The 21552-nt window shown below is 41.5% G+C and overlaps 1 protein-coding gene across 1 annotated transcript; it reads right to left on the bottom strand.

Moving 5' to 3' along the window:
- Window positions 1-3660: 3660 nt before the first annotated feature.
- SLC26A8 (solute carrier family 26 member 8) lies at window positions 3661-21339 on the bottom strand (the record flags this gene model as incomplete). Its single annotated transcript, XM_079546256.1, has 20 exons — window positions 3661-3831; window positions 4911-5089; window positions 5220-5274; window positions 6352-6711; window positions 7270-7404; window positions 7486-7578; window positions 8394-8463; window positions 8697-8803; window positions 9186-9281; window positions 10011-10088; window positions 11386-11499; window positions 12409-12556; window positions 12934-13016; window positions 14028-14177; window positions 14842-15006; window positions 15511-15686; window positions 16451-16582; window positions 16917-17056; window positions 19508-19706; window positions 21231-21339. The coding sequence occupies 20 exons, from the start codon at window positions 21337-21339 to the stop codon at window positions 3661-3663; spliced, it is 2760 nt and encodes a 919-aa protein (XP_079402382.1).
- Between the last annotated feature and the right edge of the window lie 213 nt (window positions 21340-21552).

Below are 21552 nucleotides of genomic sequence, written 5' to 3'. Positions count from 1 at the left end.
GGCGCGGGGCGGCAGGAGGGGAAAGCTGAGCGTGCGACGTCATCGTCGCAGTTGTGACGTCAGCAACTGACAGGCGCAGAACAATAGCGCAGGCTCCGAAAGTAATAACGCCTCCTATTTATTTGCATGGACGCTCCAACACATACGGAGAGCACAATAACACTTTGATCGAGCAAATTCTCACCTGAAAGCGCTGTTTCTCATATAGTCATTACCATTAGCTGAGCGCTTTTGCCAGTGACGAATAAGAGCTGTCCTGCCATGTCCATAAGAATCTGAACCGGCAGAGGTGACCCACTGACACCACTGCTGAGACGCCCCCGACTGCCACACTGTGCTCACAGCCGCTGCTCAGCCTCCATAAACCTTCACCAAGCATCGATGAATGTCATTTGGTGCCATGTTTTCCGCATGGAGGAATTCAGTGACACGTCCTTGCTTCATTTGCACTTCCACATCACACACGTTTTGCCCCTCTGCTGCTACCTCATGCACAACAACAAAACATAACAGGATACTGCAGAGAAGGTTCAACCTCTCCTGCCATACCATCAGCATCTGCCTCTGGCATCCTGGCCCAACATAGCAGGTGTTACTTTTGGAGCTGCTCTTGTAGCTTTGGCATCAGAAATGTAGATTGGAGTAGCCATTATAGTCAGAGAAGAATTAAATACTAACACTCAATAATTATCACAAAAAGCAACGTGTCAGCTGCTAGGCTGCTGGGGAATTTTTTGCTGTGAGCACAGACCCAGTACTGGTCATAAAGACGTCGACGTGCTTCCCTTACAACTCCTGCCAGCTCTGTCAACAACTGTTTAACATCATGCGGCTCCCGCGCTGCCCGCACAGCTGCCGCACACCTCACAGCGCACGGCTCAGGGCACGACGGCCGCCCCGCGCAGCCGCGGCTCTGGTCCTGCTGAATGCCGGCAGAGGGAGCGCGACCCGTCCAGCTCACTGTGGGCAGGCACCGCACAGCGCTGCCCGGGCATCAAATACAAATATTTGCAGGGAAAGGTGGGTACCTCTGTGTGCGATTTTGGAAGGCAGAAAAATCCTCGTGTGAGCTCTGGGGATGACAGGTTCCATTCCTCTGTCTGTTCCCCCTGCAAAGAGTTCTAAGTGAGATGCAATAGTACAAAATATGGCAATAATGTGACATGGAGAAGGATACACGCAGTCCCCGATTTCAGCCTTCCACAACCGCTGTGCTAGAAGTAGCACTGAGCTGGAGACTTCAAGCATGATGGAGCACGCTGCTCAGATCCAACAGCAACCATATAAGAAAGTTCTTTCCTCAAAGGAGTATAAACACAGTATAAACAGACGACAAACACCGCTTCGAGTTCAGTATATTGGCCGCCTGTTCCTTTTGTGGGATCTATTGTCCTGTATTAGCATTGGGGCTCCTGCAGCTGGTCCTATTAGTGCACGTTCACACCTCCTGTGGCCAATGCTGCACATCACACTTCAGTGAATTTGGCCCACAGAGGGGTTCTGAGCCAGCCCTAGGCCCAACTACAGTCAACTTCCCACAGCCAGCCTGGCACTCATTTTTAAAGCAGAATGAATGCCACCAAACTATGCCCATACACAACCAGTTTACCTGGTCCTTCCTCATAGCTTCCACAGTGTGACACACTGCAGCCTGTTGCCTAAGAACTGCTCCTGCCACACTCTGTGCAGCTCCTGAGGTTTCTCTACCACTTTCTGTTTTCTGCAGCCATGTGTGTACCAAAGCAATATGTCAATAAAATGCCAACAGGCAGGGCCGGCAGGCTGCACACACTTTGCATTTTGTGTGGTGATTGGGATCTGCATCCTCTAATTCAGTGCAGTGAGAAAGCTGCCTGGGACTCTGCAGCATGCCCTCCTAGGAAAATGTCATGGGTTTGTACTGGTTCAGAAGGGCATTAAAAAGATGCTGTCTGCACAAAACAGCTGCATTTGTTGCAACTAGATCAGGCGAGAACATCAAACTGCCTCCAAACACACTACTGCAGGCAGGCCTTTGAACTCTGACTTCAGAGGTACAGGTGGAGTCCTCGGCCATAAAGTACGTGCTCTGTCACTTCACTGCCTGTGTCCACGGATTTGTGCTTGGTGAATCACAGAAGCATTCTGTATGCATGCAGGAGCTGAGGCACTGTACAGCTTTATAGGAAAATGATCAGGTTTGTCTGAACTTCCTGTCAGCAAAGTATTTGTTTTGCAACAACAATGCTCATAATTTGAAAACTAACATGCTGACGTCGGAGTTGTCCCCTGGTGTTCCACTCTGCAGTCACATGGTAGGAAGGAAAAACACTGAACTCTGCCCAGTAAGCCAACAAAAAACTCAAGTCTTTGGTTTGTAGTGGAGACTTTCCATAGTGCCAACAGCTACGAATGCTATTTCACCTTAAATCAAGGCTGCCATAGCAGAGCCAACGGAATCTGGAAATGAGGACTATGATATTCATGGGTTTTGTGCTACTCTGTTTTGAACAGAGCTGAGAGGAGCTTGGCATGAAGCCACTGTCCAAAACAATGCAGGGAAGCATATGTGGTTTGAAAATTACTCGATACCATTTGAGCTTTCAGTTTTCCTATCTTTCAATCCAAACGATATGAGGGCTCCAGCACTCAGTTTCCTCCACACTAAGTAACTTGGCACAGTTCACCAAAATCCTTTACCACTGTAGATCACACATACAGAACTGCAGCTTTACAGACAAATGCTGTCCCCTCATGTAAAATTAGTTTTACCTGTGACTCTCCACAAGGGCAGTCTGTGCCATGGAACAAATAACGGCATGGCAGAGTCCTGTGACATACATTGCTGATGTAGTTGAACACCGCTGCTGTCAGTACAACCCTAGCTTAGGCTGATGCAGAAAATATGAGTAAGCTGATTTTTTTTCCCTAAGCGTTACCTATATCTTAGTCTACAATTTTTTCTGGCTCTTCAGAACAAAATAAATACATTCCTCCGTTCTTTACCATTTCAGTAAGAGACTGCAAAGAAAATGTAATTAAATTTTTTGTTTACTGGGATTTTGTTCTGGTAAATCTGGTAAACAGAAGAAATACTCATGTGATGTTAGTGCTGACAATATCAACTTCAGCAACTTGTTGAGCAGCAATAAGAAAATGCTTTCCTTTGAAGCTCACATCACTCTACACACTCTGAAGATAATGAATCTGCCTGCATGTAATCTATTCAGATATGGCAGATGAGTTTTACTTACTACCAATACATACATATAATAAATAATAAAAAATAAATAAATAATAAATAAATAAATACATAAAAAGTGCTCAGTTGCAGCATTTAAACCAACTTCTAAAGAATTTCAGAAAAGATGCACAAATCATTTGCTAGAATTCACCAAAACTAGGAATTCTCTTGTACATTGCTGAGAGTATCCTATCTACTTGAAAATAATTATCCAGGTGTTCCTTTTTGATAAGAACCACAGAATTACTGTAGGCATTAGTCAAGCTGTCTAAATATAAAAACAGGAAAAAAAAAAAAAAAGAGCATCAAATACTGATAAGAATGACCACAACTGCTGCTTAACTGTACCTTTCTTCCTTCTACTGAAATCCCAATTCCCCAACAGTTGTAATCCACATGTTGCTGTTATACTTCCATTCCTTGTCCCATGCGAGATCCTAGAAATTCAGTTGAAGGGACAGAGTTTCAAACTGCAGGTGAGAGCTTGACTCTGCTGCATTCTGGGCTGAGTATGAGTTATCTGATATTGGCTCTTCACGCAGGAGTTTGCTGTTAGGCTTCCTTGCAGAGAAGAAGCCTCCATTCTTCTCCATAAGCAAATTTATTTCCTGAAATGTACACAAACATTACTGTAGGCCAAGGGTGGCCAGTCCGCTGAGCCAGTCATGTTCCCATGCCAAGGCAAAATCATGTGAGCAGCCAGAGGGGCACGCTGGCATGGGAGCACAGGGCAGGTCAGATACCCAGCTGCCAAGGAAATGAGCTGGCAGTGCTGACATCACTCCACTGCTGTGGGTCCCTTCTGCACACCCAGCCCAGCATGGTCTCAATGCACACTCCTGCGGAACCACTGTCACCTCCTGCATGGAAGCAGCTCACAGTCTGCCCTCCACATGCACTAAAGGGAAGGTGGTGAATATGAACTGTCACCTCCATTCTGTGAAGGCCTTTCTATGGGAGAGAGTATCAGGAAGGTCAATAACCTTGTGTTAGACTATTCTGTAGAGTGCTAAGATAAGAGAGGTAAAGAAGCAGAACAAAAGAAACCTGTTTCCTACAGATTTTGATAGTTGTTTTTTTTTCCTTCATTCTTCCCTTGTTCCTGGCAGCATGCAGAGAATGATTACCTAAGGTTGGGCTGTTTCCCAAGGAGGGGCAATTAATGGAATCTATGCAGAAGAAGAGCTTTTCCTGGAACTTGCAACTGTCTACCCTGTTCAAACTTGGCAGAGACATCTAGTGAGCTTAAAAAATTATTGCAGAGCACGACAGACAGAAAGATCACGTGCACAAACTTCAGTTTGTTGGGAAATCAAGTCAGTGCTGTCCTTCACTTCTCCAACCTGCCCCAAGGAAGCTGGTGCAGTAACCTCTGGAAATAAAAAGCTTGGAACTTCGGCTCTGCCCTGGCAGAGTCCTTGCCCAATGCAGGAAATGAAAACTGTCTAAAATACAACAGCAATTCCCTACTGCAAGACAGAGCTGGATTCCTTTCCAGTCTGAATGCAGAGTTGTCTTTCCCCAGTCAGGGACAACAGGACTCTGTCCATTGCGAACAACCAAACAACTGGAAAATTCAGAAGAACATCTGCTCTGCCTTATTTCCTCAATCACATCACAAGACCTTTAAGTTACTGACAGAATCATTTAACAACAGGAATGCTTACATGTAAGCTAAATACTCTACCATCTCATCTTCAGCTTGTAGCTTTTCAGCATGCTCTTCTGCAGTAAGTTCTATCTCATCTGGCTTTTGATGCCTCGCCAAAGCAGCCAGCAGAGCATCGTGAAGAGTTAGAAAGAACATTTCTTTGGTGACACAGCTGTCAAAGAACTCATTCTTCTCAAAGGCTGCTATCACAGAGGCTATAAAAAATGGGAGAAAATAAACAAAGCAGCAAAATTCATACCAAGCAGTAGAGCTATAACATTTCACTGCAGTTTAAAACTTATCCCCAATGGTAAGTCAATATTAATAAGCAAATGCTGTACTCACAATGGCAGCCAGCTATAAGGACTGTAATGCCGATATTGAAAAACATATGGAAGATCTGTGGAGAGAATTCGATATCAGCATAGAACAATTCTGCTTTATACGAATGCTCTAGAAGTTCAAACACAAATGGGAAAAGAACTCCATTGTATGATTTATCCCTGAAGAAAGTCCTTATTCCAGTCTCAAACCAAGATTCTTAGCTCAGAACTAAATAGCCAAACTATCAAAATCTTCATAATGCTAAGTGTTACCTCTTCACTTGAACAAAAGATTCTCATAAATATGGGCTAACTCCAAACATTTCTATGTACACTGATGCCACACTCATGTATAAACAACTTTTTTTTTTTTTTAAAGCAGCAAAACTCATTATTTCAAAGAATTACAGAACTTCAGAATATGAAGCTGGAAAGAAAAGGAGATAAGTCCAGATTCCAATAGGGGAGTCATTTAATAGATGGCAAATAAATCTTTAAGGACATCAGCTCAGTCCACAGTTTCCAATAGGTTGTAGATCAAACAGAAATCTTTGAAGATGAGCTACAGACTTAGAGGGAGTTGAGTAAGAATCCATCTGTATCTGCCTGAGATGCACAGCTACATGAAATTTATTTTTGCTACATCTGTATCTCTGTTGTCTAGGATCCCTGCTTGAAGACTAAAAACCTCAAGACATACATCAAGGAGAAGAATATAAAGGCATTCAGCAATACAAATAAAATAATTCTAAGAGAAGACAGGAGGGAATTGTGAAACTGACAGTTCTAAAAAAGAGGATTTTTTTTAAGTGTCCAGCTAGAAGAAAAAAAGCAACAGCCAAAATTGAAAGAGCAAATTAGACCTTTTTATAAATATAGTTTATAGTATAGCTTTAGTTTACACAACTGTAGGACTGGAGATAATGGATGACAGGTTTTAGCTTGTCCTTTGTGTCGATAACAAGGCTTTTGTTCTTGAAAAAGTGGCCTTATGGGAAGCTGCCAATTTCCGAAAATAGTGCACTTGAATGGGTCAACTGGAATATGCTCAATGGAACATATCTGGCCACGCACTGGGCAGCGTGGGCTAACAAGAAACATGTGACACTGGGTAAACTTTAGGTTTCACATTTACACACAGTTAGGTTGCTTACCTGTCGTAGTAAGTCTGAACCTTGCAAATCCACAAACTGGACCATACTGAAGTCCAAAATAATGGTGTGAACCGGACTTGGCAAATGTACTGGCTGTTCTTCCTGATCTAATTGTGCTGAGGTATTACCTACTGCAGAGCTCGGTGAAACACCAGCTTGTTTCCCTTCGTCCTCATTTTTTCCAGCCTGAAGTTGTGTTTTAATGCCTGGAGACGCAGACTGCGCATTAGCTGCTCCCACCAAGAGCATCCCACAGTTCTGTCTAACTCCGTACTCTGACCAACGTACCAAGTTAACTGAAGATGACGTGGAATTACTGTCTACATGATATGACTTCACCAGTTTCTCTGTATATGGTATCTAATATGGAAAATGGAGAGGAGTACATCAGTGGTTAGAAGTAGTAGGCCCAGGGAGTAGGTTATTTTTTTCCAGTAAATAAGCACTGTAAATTGCGTGATCTCTCTTCTCTCATGGTAAAAACACATCTGAAGTAACTCTAAATACAGCAGAAAGCCACAAGAGTATGCAAAGTAGCAAGTGACTTAGCCAAGCTTCAGGTATGGTTAGCAGTGTCATAGTAGCTATGTAGTCACTAGTAGCTAGTGTCATAGTAGCTATGGTCAGCTGCTGGCTGGTACCAGTGGTACCCAACTTCCACACCAGGGTACGTCAAATATTTCTACTGCTCCTTAATTCACCTGGTACGGTGAGCTCCTATTGCTTTATCACATACAGCCTGTATGAAGAAAAACAATGATTCTATTTGCTTAATTTTAATCAGTAATTATATGTGTATATATATGCTATATATAAGCATTTATAGCCTTTTAAATTCTAGCAAGTTAAGACACTGTGCACAGTGACAGAGAAATAGGCACCTCAGACAGATTAGATAAATATACTTCTAAAGCTTACCCAAGGTGGTGGTAAGGGTGGATCACAGACACAAGAGCATTTAAAATCTTTGCTTTCCACTGAAATGTCAGACAGATTAGCTGAAACTAAGGCCCTAATTTCATTTGGATTTAGAGGCACTGTTTTCATGTCCATCTGAAAGACAAAAAAATATTTTTACTACAGGGATAATACTAGCTTTTAGAAGCTTTATCTAGCTGAAAAAGTGGCATTTACCTTGTGTAACAAGTAATTTTTGAAGCTATTCATATTTGCAAAAGAAATGGAAGAACAGCACTGAAAGATTTTGACACCATCAATCTCCATTGCCTTCAAAACAAAAGTTGGATCTGTGAGAGTTGTACTTCGTAGGAACGATTTTTCCCCACCTAACCCTCTACGCAGTAGACTGCAAGGTGATGTTCTAAGGACAAAGTAACACTGCTGACCACACTGCACGCTGGTAGGAGCACTGGCAGCATGGACCAATAACGTACTCATCTGGAAACATCAATCAGTTCTTCCTGTTTTAAAGACCTCCAGCAGATCTATCACTGATGACAGTCGGCTGGTATAATATAAAACCATCCAAATTTGATCCATAGTTTTATATTATATCTAACGCTCTTTGCAGAAAACATACATTACATCACTCTTGTATTTCTAACCTTGTCCTCATTTGATTTCTGCAAATCCATCAGCATAGCTTTGGGAATGTACTCAGGTGGCAAAGCTCTTTACTACTGAATTACCCAATTTTGTATGGTTCTGTCTTCTCAACAGTGTATTACAAAGGCCCGTGCCCTACTTTACATCCCATCACTGTAAGAATCAGCAAGTCAGTCTGGCAGACAGTTACTGAAAATGTGTTGTGTGGACACAACCAGACTGAGAAAAGCAGGTAAAACACCAAACGGTTCCGTAAATGTCAGCAATGTGGCTTCCACCACTGGGACAGCACTGACTGACACAGGGAGCTCCATGGGGCACAATCTGAATCACTTCACACTACAGATATTTAAGCATTCTTCAGTTTGAAAGTTTTGAACCAAGTGAACTGAGTCCGAATGCTCATTCCCGAATGCACTTAAGGGAAGAAGCTAGATTACAGAGAGGTGGAACATTTGTCTTTTGTTTCCTCTTACGGCTCTGCAGATGGACAAACTTCTATAAATATTCGTGTTTGGAATCTGTCCCAGCTCCACCATCTTCATTCTGAAACAAGATGTTTATTAGATTCTCACATAAAGCAGAGGAAAAAAAAAGCTACATTCCCAAAACCTTGATCTCCATTTCTAAAGTTACTGCTTTGGGAAAGTAATAGACAGATTCCAGGATGACCTGACCAAAGTGTTTACAAGCACGAAACTACTTTCACATTGTTGTATGTGCAGCTATCTCTAAAACATCAACTCTAGTGAGTATTTTGCTCTAGGAGTTACAAGTACCTGTGTGTCCTGATGCTGATTATGAAGAATGCAATTGCCAGGGCGATCAGTAAACCAATATCAAGACCAAGACAAAGCACTGCACCAAAAGTTCCAAGCCAAATAGCCTTTGATCAAGAGACAGAGAAAAAGATATAAAATGACCTCCAACTCAGCTCCAGTATTTGCAAATTAAAGAGACTAAAAAGAAAAAAGAGAAAAAAAAAAAAAAAGAGCTAGAAATGGTAATAGTTGAAAAGCCTAGCTGGCCCCTTTCAGCCACCCAGTCCTGAAAACAGTCACACAAAAAGATCACAGGAAAGAAGTGCAAGACCTCAAACCACATTAACTCCGCTGCAGTTACCGACAATTTACTTTCCTTAGCCCTGCATTTGCAGATACACAGTGGCAATACACATACCTCCACAATTCTGGCCCGCTCTAAAAGAACAAAGAAAAGTATTTCTTCCTTTAAACACATTCCAGTTACTGTTTTTTTATGCCACTTACTAAATGATACTTATCCTTTCTCCACAGGGTAGGAATGTCCAGAAGTTTTTCAAGAAAAGGTAGCATGTTAAATACTACAATAGCAGCCAGCACGCTCTGTGCAAATAAGAAAAAAATGCATGTTATTTATTGCATCTGAGATTTATTGCACACACAACATGATAAGGAACAGATATCCAAGACAAACTGCTTAAAATTTATATCTTATTTATGTATTTATTATAAGTAAGTATAGCAGTTGTCAGACCTGCAAACCAACCTATCTTATGTGATTTCACAATTACTTCTGCCAATGCAACTGGACTTTCTCTTGAAATGCTTTGTGTGGTTTCTATTGCAGAGCTCTTCAGTGAATCCCTATGCCTCCTGCAGCACCATGACAAATGACAACACTATCTACAGAATGGAGCTGCTGCATCAATGAATGGTTTTAATTAGCATGGGCAGTTCATTTACAGATTTGGGAAGTTGTTTGACACCATTTGTTGAAAAAGCACACCTTAGCAACAAAAAATGGGAAACCAAAAGTGAAATACAACATTTAAATCACAGATCTTGGCAGTAAACTTTCAATTCACTTCTAGCCAAGGAATTTTAGTTTGTGCTGAACAGTCAGATATGGGAGAGAGTATGGGAGAAAGTATTAATTTCCTAATACTTGACCATGCTGAAATTTAGGAGAATTTAAAGTCATTGTTTTGGTTTAGTCTATCCCTTGAAACAATGAAATGTAGAGAAAGATACAACCCCAACTGTTAGGATAATCTTCACGTTCTGCTTTAAAAGTAAGTAGGCTGCTACCATAACTATTACAAGTTCACTTACATTAGGTATCATCTGGAAAAAGTGTCCTAGTTTCAATGCAATCACCAGCATTATAGATGCTCCCATCAGTGCTGCTATCTGAACAGAGATACTTTATTAGAGAGGCCTTTCAGAACCGATTCCTAGTCTTCTCTAAGCAAACAAGGTATAGTGCTTGTAACACCATCTAATAGAAAAAGCAACCAGGAAACAAAGTCCACGGGTGTCTTGTAATGGGCAATATGGATTCCAGAATGCTCATGTCAAAAGACTTCTGTAGACACAAATTTGTCCTAAATGGGCTATTCTTATGTACAACAACACAGGATTTTGATTTGATAGTTTAATTTGAAAAAGAAGATATTTCTCTTGCAAGTCAGCCTTAAGAACACCATCCGAAATCCAGGAAGAAAACTCTCTAACCCCAATGTGGTCTTAGAAAGCAGCATTCCTTTATTCCTCATGATACGCACTGTGCGACTTGACAAACAAGGAAGCTCTCTCAGAGTTCAGGTTCTACATTTAAACAGTTAAGACACCCACATGCAGTACACTGGCACAATATTCATTCTTTCCCAAGGATGTATTAACATATGCTAATGTCCCTTTGGGCCTGCTCAGTGGTATCTAGAGTGGTCAAGTGCTCACCTACTTCTTTCCTGCTTTCCACCATCAGCTTCATCGCTGAGACCTTTGACTCCACCTTCAGCTGCTTTTCCCCAATTTGGAAAATTTCCATTGCTTATTGGGCCTAGGGAGCCACTATTAAAACAATATATGTGGAATCCAAGAAAAATGTCCCTGCACCTCCTGGGTGCAAACGATAAAAGTATTCTATTATGTACCCATTATTGAGGAAAACAAAACTGCTCACCCACTAAATTTGAAATTGAAAGTTCTAGAACTACTGAACTATCACTTATGGATTACTTTTGATGAACTAATATATTGACTCTTATACTAATGTACTAATCCACATTGCTAAACAAACCAGCCTATATCAGGCACAAATGTTTTATTAAATCAAGTTACTTCTACGATGCGGTGAAGTATGTACAAATACTCATAAGAAGTATGTTAGAATCTTCCTAAAAATAAATAATTTTTAGAAGTAATTTTAAAAAAAGATTAAGGTCATAACGTCCAGTACTAAAAAGTGCAAAACAATTTTCAATATTCACTAAAATACAGTTTACATGGTATGAACGCATCTTATTCTCTCCACAGAATTCTGGCTTCCTTAAACGCACATCATGTCCTTAATATCCTGCAATTACAGTGCATAGCATAGAGAGCACAAATTCATGCTGCATGGGAATATAACTTTACTTCTCACAAACTGCTTGGATGAAATGTCAGCCTATACTCAGTCTAGAATGATTTTAGCCTGGCTCACCTGGGTTCTTCCACCCGCCTTCTCTTGGATGACAGTTCCAGAAATAGCACAGCTGACAGCAAAGCTTCTGAAAAATGAACTGCAAATATTGCAAAGCCCCACAGCTATTAGTTCCTGTAAAAAAGAAACAGGAGGAAGTAGAGAGAACCCAAAATTAATGACTTACCTAAATAGAAGTGGCTTAAAAAGAAGTACATCTGCTCACACTTGCTGCTCAGCAAGTTCAGCTCAGAAAACTTTCTGGAAACAAAGACTCTCATGGTTAAATTTCTCTCAAAAGCCACAAAGTTTTCACAGTTGAGGATCTCATGGACCCAAAAGTCAAGTTCCTGTTTACAAAGTAATCCACAAAGAACTCAAAACTTCCAAGCTAATGCACAGTATATCTCAGTACACAGTATAATAGAGCTGACACAAGAACTCAATGGAAAAGACATTCTCTTTGTACTTACCCTCAAAGGCTACAGGAAGCCAGGGCAGCTTTCTGGATTAATTCCTTTCTAATGAAGACTCAAAGCCATCACAACAAGTTAAACAGGGTACTGCAAACCAGTTAGTGCTTACTCAATCTAGCACACTGGAAACTAACAGCTTCAGCTTAAAAGGCTCTCAGAGCAATCAGCCTAGGCTGAGAATTCACTAAGTTGACAGACACACATAGACAAGAACTACAGCTGTTCTGGCCATTTACAATTAGAGCTATTATATTTGTGTGCTATTGTAAGTCCCACAGATTCAGGATAGCAGTGGCCCCCAGGGATCAGTAGCAGCAGTGTGTATGAACCCCTGGAGCTACACTAAGGCCTCCTGGTCAGTATGGTCACTGGACATATTTTGGCCTTCACATATAGATGGCATCTGTCCTTCCACAGAGAATCAACAATAACAAGTTGATACAAAACAATCAGCTGGCATCACTCGTTCTCTGCTTGCATTTTTACCACTACCAGGTAACCAGTGGCTTTACTAAGCTGAATTCAGTTTGCTTCTTGGCCTAAGAAGTATGTGTAGCTTTGTTCTCACCTGACTGCTGGAAATGCTGTAGTTATGAAGCAAAGCATACTTCTCTCCAATAAAAACAAGAAGGAAGCAGCTTACAATAGCAAGGGAGAAAGCATGCAAGATGATCTTGCTCAGGTTTGATAAATCTGGCAGTGTAGGAGGTAGAAACCTACAAGATCAGAGAACAGAAAGGTTTAAACCTGCTCTGGGCTCTGTGCAGTCTATACCATACCCAGGACCAACATCAGAGGCATCTTCTGCCACCCCACGGGAGATGTCCTGAATGTGTAAGGGTTTGCTTCCACCTCACAAAAAACACAAATTCCTTCCCTCTGTGCGCTAATAAAATCTGAATCTAATAAAGAAAACTGTAGTTCAAATTCTGCATATGCTCTGAAACGAGGAGATCCCAAAGCTCTCTTGAACAGTTATTCCTATAACTGTGCTTCCCGGTAAAAATCAGCCTATGTCAAATTTCAAGAACAGACTGAAACACCTCTTTCGTGTCTCAAAAGTATAACCTCACTAACAGCAGAAATAACTAACCTCTGAGGAATCATACTGAGCACAGCACTGCTAGATTCAGCGTGAAGATGAATACAATTGGCAATAATGGTAGCTGTGATGATCTGGGAAAGAAAACAATACCACAGATTATAAGCATTTGCACCTGAACTGCACACAGCGAATCTGTGGAACAGATTCAGTAAGATTCTGTGAAACAGAAACAGTAAGGACAGTTACTCCTGCAGGAGGATTTGAAGGACCTAAGCACACATTTTATTCAGTGTATAAGCACCGCAGCGTTCGGAAGTAATGTATTTTTGTGGGGTTTTATCAGTATATTATACAAATACTTCCTATTTGCTAATGTCTACAGTGTAGTAACATCTGATAAATTCTATGCAAAATGTGGACTTTTCTTCTTATTCCAATTTTCCCATTAGCTGTCTGTGTTGCTGTGCTCTGTCACAGGCTTTGTCCCACAGGCCACTGTTAGATAAGTGGCAAATGGCTTCAAGTCCAGCATCAGCAAGGTTTTCCTTAAGAAAGATGTTCTTTAGAAAAAGAAGCTATCATCTCTTAGACTCCTAGACTGTCTGCAAAAGTCAGAAATTTCATTTCAGTAGAAAAAGTTTTGATTTAAAAAAAAAAAAAAGTCAACTCTTCCATTTTCTAGGAAAGAAAAACATCAGGAGAAAACAGCAGCAACAAATATTACTGAATTTACAGTAAGACCTGCCTTTGAATGTAACAAAATTGAATATCTCCTTCCAGCAATTCCAGACCAAAAAAAACATAACTCAATCAGAACTCCGAACCTTCAAGTCCGCAGTTCTACTACCATCATAATAAAGATTAAAAAGATAAAAAATAAAAAAAATCAGTCTGGAACATGGTGGTTTCACCTCTACACAATGCTGTTTATTCATGCAGCAGTTCACCGTGATTTGTGCCCATGGCTTTCTGTAGGCAGAGATTCCTTATTTCCACAGTAGCAGGGGAAAAACTTAGGAAGTTCTCCGGTGAAAGACGCCTCAAAGCTCAGTGACAAAGGCTGCTTATGGCACTCAGAGCCGGAACGCAGACAAGCAACTCCTGAACTGCTCAATTATCACTACAGCATTGAGAACACTCACCAAGAGAAGCTCCATTGGAAATGCAACAGGACTATGAAGATAAGTTATCCGGATAGCTTTACTGATTTGTAGCATGGCCATGCTAAGCAAAAATAGCAGTATGCTGGTGGCATTAGACTTTGGGAGAGCCAGGAAATAATAGAACGCATTCTGAAAAGGAATCATCATAGAGAAGATCAGAGGCAGATACTGCAAGTATTTTTACATTCTAGAAGGTTGAGACCTGTTGCCCTCACACTTTAACTTATCCTTTACTGCTACGACAGTACCTTCAGCAGGAAGAAAGATGCTAACAGCAAAACAGTATTTTAAATGGTCTGTTGAGAAACACAGCCACAGGTATCTCATATCTAGTTCAATTACTCTTTTCTCCTCTACACCTCCTTTCTCTCTAGTTGTCTGTCTTTTCTTAAGAAAATTAGGAAGACTTATTTTTAACTTATCTTTAGCTAGGAGTCTGCTGCATCTTTGTCAGATATGTCATAGATACTGTGTGCCCAACAGTTAGCCCACAATGAGAGGAAACATACCTCTTTCCCTAACCTTTGCTCCAGAATGATTACAGACATGCTGAAAATGATAAAGCTACATAAGTAATTAAAAATACTCCCTTTTCCTCTTGCATGTCATGCAAAAATATCCGTTCATCATTCAAAACAACAGAAAGACAATCTAACCACAGCTGAGACCTGCAGAAATATCCCTTAGCAACTGACATATTGAAATTGCCTTCAATTTTTGTTACTGTTCTCTTCTTTATCCCACAGGAAGCAAGCATTTATTTATTTTTTTCACTAATAATGAATTTACTCACATAAAAAATGTCTCGAGAGCCCTTATGGAAGTCAAGCACAATGTCAAAGATAAAAGTGAACTGTGATACAATGACAAGCAATGCTGCTGCAGAGAGGTAAGCATCAATGAGAGCCTTTGGCAAGTATGCTGTTACAGACTTCAGGCAGAAGCAGCCTAGCAGTAACTGTATGGAACAAACAAGAGTGAGGTGCAATATAATTATCTATGTCTAACCTGCCTTTCTTGTTTCCACATTTGAAAAGCATGACTTTTCACTGCCATACTTGATGGATAGTTATTTGAAAAGCTATATTCATTATGCACAATTAAGAAGGATGCTACCAAACTAAAATAGGAACACTTCAGATCAAGTATGTGTGGTTATGCAGGACTACCTAAGGGTCTTCATGTTGGAGAATTGGTCGAAAAAAGAACAAAACAGTTGGCCAATAAAATACAAAAGTAATTTACTTCAAAATTAATCAAGGACACACAAATCTGAACCTATCCCATTTTTTCAGACATCATGAGAAGAGGCAGACCTTCATGTTCCATTTTCTACAACATATGTATTCAAGTGTGCTGAGCTTAGAACTTGTGAGAACACACAAGCAGTCTCACTTCTTACATCTGTACAAAGATAAACATAAGGACACATCAGTAAGGACATAACAGTTTCATCTTCTACCTGAATTATGCCAGTCATAAATGTCACTGACGCAGTGAGTGCCAAGGTCTCCACGTAACCTTTCAAAAGTGTAGGGTCTGAAAAATTGACCAGTGAACTGTTAAAGGACAACGTTTTGTTGAGATCAAGGGACTTGAGAATATTTTTCACCACTAGATTTAGGATGCTGAATGAGCCTGAAAACAATAGAACAGAGTAGAGAGAATGTAACTGCATGAGGTGTTGCAACAAGGATTTATCTTAAAACTACACATCCATCTCTATGCCCCACCATCAAATGTGCTGTATGAGACAATTTATTTTCATTCATTCCATTTTTACTGTTTCTGAATAAGCACCAAAAGCTTCAAAAGTTCCCTCTGAAAATTTCAGACTCCTACAATTTTACAGGCAAAGTCATTGCTTGGTCAGATGCACAAAAGAAAAAAGATTTTAATGTAAAGCACAAAAATGAATGCACTACAGTGAACTGCCAGAAAGTCCAAGAAATATGGTTTGTCTGAGAAAGAGCTGCCAAGTTATCTATGAGGCCAGAACTCCACATATCCACTTTTACAATGATGATAAGGGCCTTCTCACATAATAATCTAGTTTCTGAACAAATTAAGAACGCAAAACCACCAACAGTTCAGTCATGGCAAGGAACTGCATGACCCCTGGAGAAAACCAGGAGCTAAGTAGGAAGCAGCTTGATCTGGCCCTCTGCTTTATGCAGGAGACACTTCCATGATGCACTAGCTGCCCCCTTTGCACTGCTGTCTGTGACAAAGGAGCTGTGGCAGTCTCTGCCCTCAGGGGCAGAGGTGGAGCAATGAATCGAGAATCTGGAAGTCTGGATGCTCCCCTAAATAATGCCTGCACATGAGATGCTTTTTGAAGCAGCACTGAACACAATCTCTAAGTCCTGTAGAAACATTTTGCAATGCAGAATAAAACTCACCAATTGAGATGTGATGTGAACTTCCAAATACAACGTACAGCACTGAGCAGCAGAATGCAGAAAGGAAGCCATTGATTGTTGGTAGAGGTAAGCCAGCCAGCCAAACTCCTAACAGCCCTAGAAAGCAAAAATCTAACAGATTTTGCAGGGTGGATTTTAAAGATTGCTATTTTTCCCGCAATACAGGAAAATGCTGCTGTTAGCATATATTTATATACTTAAATTAGAGGGAAACTTTATGAAAAAAGGCAGCGTCTTGTCCTCAAAATTACACTATGTAACGTTTGATTACAGAATATGTTTTCTTGCAAGTATGGAAATTAATAAGTTAATGATTTAAGGAATTTGTGAATTAAAATTCCCACATAATTCAGATGACATCTGAAGGAACAGGGTAACACACACGTTATGAAAAGGATAATGTACAAAAGGAAGCAAGAGTGCTTTTTCTTTTCTCTCTGCCTACCTTGAGGAACCTGAACCAACCCAACATTTAGGCCTGCATGGAGGTCCTTCAAGATCCACTCTCTGAACTGATAGGAAAAAAGCCAACTCAGGATAGGGAACCTCTTGTATATAATCTTTTTGAAACTTTCCCAGGAGAACCTGAAAAGAATCAGATAAGCTGTGTGTAAAGTTCTTCATGACCACCATGTCTGCAGCCCTCTTGCATGACCTCATACTCTGCAGGAATAGAAGCCACATTGCTACTCTCAGATCTCTGCAGGCACTGAATACTCTGAACCTGCTTTGCCTTCTGCAGATCCAGCTGGTGCACAACACGAGTCCCATACAGGCACCCCTGTGCCTTTGCATTCCTTTCAGATGAATCGCGAATACTTTGTATGCCATTCATATGATACCCTGTCAGCACCAGAGCACGCAGCACTGAATGCATCAATTACTTGACCTCATTAACACACTGCAGAAAATCAGGAGACAGCATTTTCATACCTGCTATCCTAATCTAGAAGAAAAACATACAGCTGCTACATCTGGAGGGAAAAAAAAAAAGAAAAAAAAAAAAAGAGACAAGCCTAGTGCATCTCCAAAAAAAGCAGTCAAATGTTTGCTGTATTATACTTAACATGGCAATGCAAGCAAGACTTGACCTAGATGATTTTTCTGCCTAAATGTCTTTGGATCAATATTTCCAGCAGGTAAACTCTGAGTAGCCCTAAAGCCCTGTGCTCCCCCTTCCCTTTTTCAATCCCCTGACCACAGCGGTGATCTTCTACTCACAAACCAAAGATACACAGTGCAGTATCTGCCCAATTCTTCTGGCAACCCTGAATAATGGCTGGGGAGACTGAGCCCCAATTAGCATTACAGAGTCCAGTCCCTTTCCATCATTTGATTGTCTGAGGTGATTATATGCTGGGATGACCAGTGAATACAAAACAGAGAACAGAGAAAATATATGAGATAGGGAAGTAGAAAAGAAACAGAGAAAAGAGTATGAGGAAGCTACAAAGACACCAGTCTTAAATGGGGAATTGAGGGAGGGCATAAAGATTTTCTGATAAAGCAGCAAGTGCAGCGATAAAGATTCCAATAATATTAGCCATGACTTTAAAGCAAAATTCTCCCGTTGATGTCTGCACAAGACTTATTTCATTGCATCAGGAATTTGTGAGTGGCAGTCTTAACTCTAGATCACATATCATAATTATACACAATTCAAGCCTTTCTGTTAATTTTGTTCCTCTGACTCCAATCTCCTTTAGCACTGGAAAAAAAAACCCTAATGTACAGTCCAAAGGATCTCACAATTGCAGAAATTAATCAACAATGAGTCTTCAAAGTGAAATGAAAGACTAGAACGCACAGTAGTAACTCAAACTCTAGCTCCACTTGCCTTCACTTATTACCAGGAAATTCCTTTGCAACAGTGCCAGTAAAACAGGATCCATGGTTTTAGGCTGTAGTCACACTCATTGCTGAGCTGGTGTTAAGAGCTAGTTACACAAAAGAGAGAGGTCTGGCTCTTCTGTGCTGCTTTTCCTTCTGTGTCCTGTCCCATTTGGCAGCAGCAAGCTGTTAGATTAGTTCACCACACCTTGTGGAACCTCACCCATAGCTAGACTTGAGTCTCAAGGCATATCACTGTCCCAAAATAACAGTCTGAGTTTCAGTATACCTTCAGAATACATGCTGAAACAAAGCTTAGAGAAATGATGAATCAGATTTTTTAATTTACTTTTCTTATGAGGACTTTGTAGTGTAGGCTCAGCCATAATCACTGGCAGTCCACTCCACGTCCAAAGAGATTCATTTGGAAAACCAAAAGCATTCATGGTCAAACAAAACTAAAAGGGAAGCTGATGAAAGGGATTCATATTTTTGATGATATTTCCCTTGCTGGAAGAACACCAGGAATTTTCCTAAGTCATCAACAAAGACTGCCTTCTACTGAGCCTGCAGGGCTCCTCTGGCAGAAGATATGCTTCTGTCCCTAGGATAATGCCCAAAAGAGAATTTTGGCAGATGGGAAAATCAGGCTGTGGAAACATTAATACTGTATAGGCAGTACTATTTGCATCACCCATTCTCCTCAGAGAATGCAGAACATAGCTCCAAAATAATGCAAAAGCAATTCAGCCAATCTTATCCATACCATTATGCAACTTTCCATGTCCCCAGCTAAGAAGGAACAGAAAACAGCTCTTGAAATTGAAGAAACACAAGTAACAAAAGGCAGAAATCAGAAAAAATGCAAGTGAAAGCTTGTGTCTGACAGCTGGACTGAGGGAAGCACTGGATGGGCTGCAAATATTAACAACTTCTCCTAAAAATGTATATATCCCTCACACTATCTTGAAGTGAACAAACACTCCTACAGATTGCTAAACTGGGGGCTAGTGGAGTGCTGTTCTTGTATACTTCACTGCAAGTTTCTCCAACTGGCTGTTCTGCTTCAGTTATCAATCAATACAATTCAGCACTTTAATTACAAGCTGCAGGAAGATATTAGCATCTTTCCAGATTTGGGCTGGAAGAGCCTCCTTAGTTTGTTGGGTTTTTTTACACCTGTCAAATTCCCAGCATACAGCTCACCTGCAACGTAGCTGTGTCTTCTTTTCAGCGATTTGTGGCTCTCCACCAAAGGTGGAAGGTAGGTTTCTTTCCAAGAATGCTTGTACGTGTTCCTCAGTCCACATTTCTCTTTGGACTCTGTAAAATGCCGGTTGCCGCCTGGTACGGACGGTATCATTGTCTAGTTCCATATTTTCTTTTTGATGAGGAATATCAAATACTGGAGATAACAGTAGACAAGGTGACTGAAATACCTATTAAAACCAAAACCAATAACAAGCATATGACATATGTCACCCCAGCATAGCTCCTATGAAGCCAACAGCTACAGCAAGGATAAGCAAGGCTCTGCAGACTAAAATCCTTGGAAGGATGATGCTGTTAGGATCGAGCAAACTGCCAGAACATTGAGTCCTTCTGGAATTTGTCTTGATTCTGCTCTGTAGGAAAGACCAGCATGGATGCCCTCCATTATGGGATCCCCAAAGTGGGTCTGTGTTAAAGGAAGAAAATACATTGCGTCTCCATAAACCTATCACAACTGAGAAACAGTTTGAACTCTCCTTGTTTCCAGTGCTGGAAAAAAAAGGCTTAGATTGCCATCCAAATCAGAGGCCATACCATGCCACAGTTTGCAGTAAAAAATTGGTATCTGATACCATTCAGATTTTTAAATGCCCCAAAACTTTCACTCACATTCCTCAGCATTTAAACATCAGGAAGATCTGAATTCAACCACTACTGCTCTGATTAGGTAAGATGTAAGCTCCTGAAGTGATTATTGAGTAAGAAGTCCAGTGAAAAAACAGATGTAAACTGAAGTTCTCATACTGACAGCTGAGGCAGAAAAAAAAATTCAAATCCAGAGTTATCAACTGAAAGTACAAAGATTACATAGGAAAAAGGCTGTGCCATGTGGAAAGGCAGTTTTGACAGAAAAAAAAAGAAGGAAAATGAGAAGCATAAAAAGGCAGTAAGTGAGCAGAAAGTCTAGTCAAAATGTAATGTAAGTACCAAAACCTGGGGAAAAAAAAAAACAAAAAAAGCTTTCTCCTCATTTTTTGTTTCCTGAATTGTCAAGATCTGATTGTACAGGTCTGGTGTTTTGCACCTCTGAGATATGCTGCTTCTGACAGAGCAACAGGGACCCCAGCACCCTAGAGGCATTCCCACCAACACACACACCCCAGCCACTCCAAAGCACAGCCAGCAGCAGGCACGCCTCAGGCACGCTCCATTCCTATGGCATGTTTTCTCCCTCTTTCTAAAAAGGAGATACACAAAGGTCTTCCAGAAAAGTTTAGGAGACATTTTGTTCATTAGCTCTGCATGCTCAGTACAAGTCGCTGTTTGAGCACAATCCCTTTTTTTCAAGGTAAAGTAACACAACAAAGAAAGCTAAAAAGAAGCTCGAGTTTGCAAACTGAAGTCCAGGCAGACAGGGATATAGCAGCACCAGCACAGCTCCCTGCACCTCCACAGTCCTGGAGACTCCCTGGGAACGGAGCACTCAAGTAAACCGTCTTAGGCTCACAGGAGCAGCACTGCGGGCACCTGACAACACCTCGGCCTCGCTGAAGGCCCTGGCAGGTCAGCATGGCCTGCTGCCTTAGGTCAGCGTTCTCATAGATTTTCATATTTTGCCTAAAGCACGCCTTCGAGGAGACAAAAGCCGGCCTCAGGAAAACGCCACACACGGGCTGTGCCGCCTTAATTTTAGCCGGCGTGGGCAGAAACACCTCACAGCATCGCACTCTTCGTAACACCAAACGCAGCCACCACGCAGCCCGCCTTTCCCCGCTCTCGCGAGAGCTTCCCCGCCCCCGCTCCGCATCGCCTCCATATTGGGGCATCTCTGCCTGCGGCGCCTCAACTCTCGCGAGAGCGGCCGGACCGAACCAGAGGGCCTCGGCGGGGAGGCGGTGCAGCCGGCCCGGTCCAGCCCGAGCTGCGCCGCTGGGGGGCGGGTCGGGGCCTCGTCTTTCCCGTCCTACCTGCGGCGGAGTGGCTCCCCGCGGCCCTCCCTATCGGCCGGCCCCTCCCTCACCTCCCGGGGCCGGCCCGCC

The sequence above is a fragment of the Tetrao urogallus genome (genome assembly GCF_951394365.1).
Source record: "Tetrao urogallus genome assembly, chromosome: 24".
Taxonomy (NCBI): domain Eukaryota; kingdom Metazoa; phylum Chordata; class Aves; order Galliformes; family Phasianidae; genus Tetrao; species Tetrao urogallus.
Note: the sequence above shows the minus strand (reverse complement) of the source record. Positions and strands in the feature narration are given on the sequence as shown.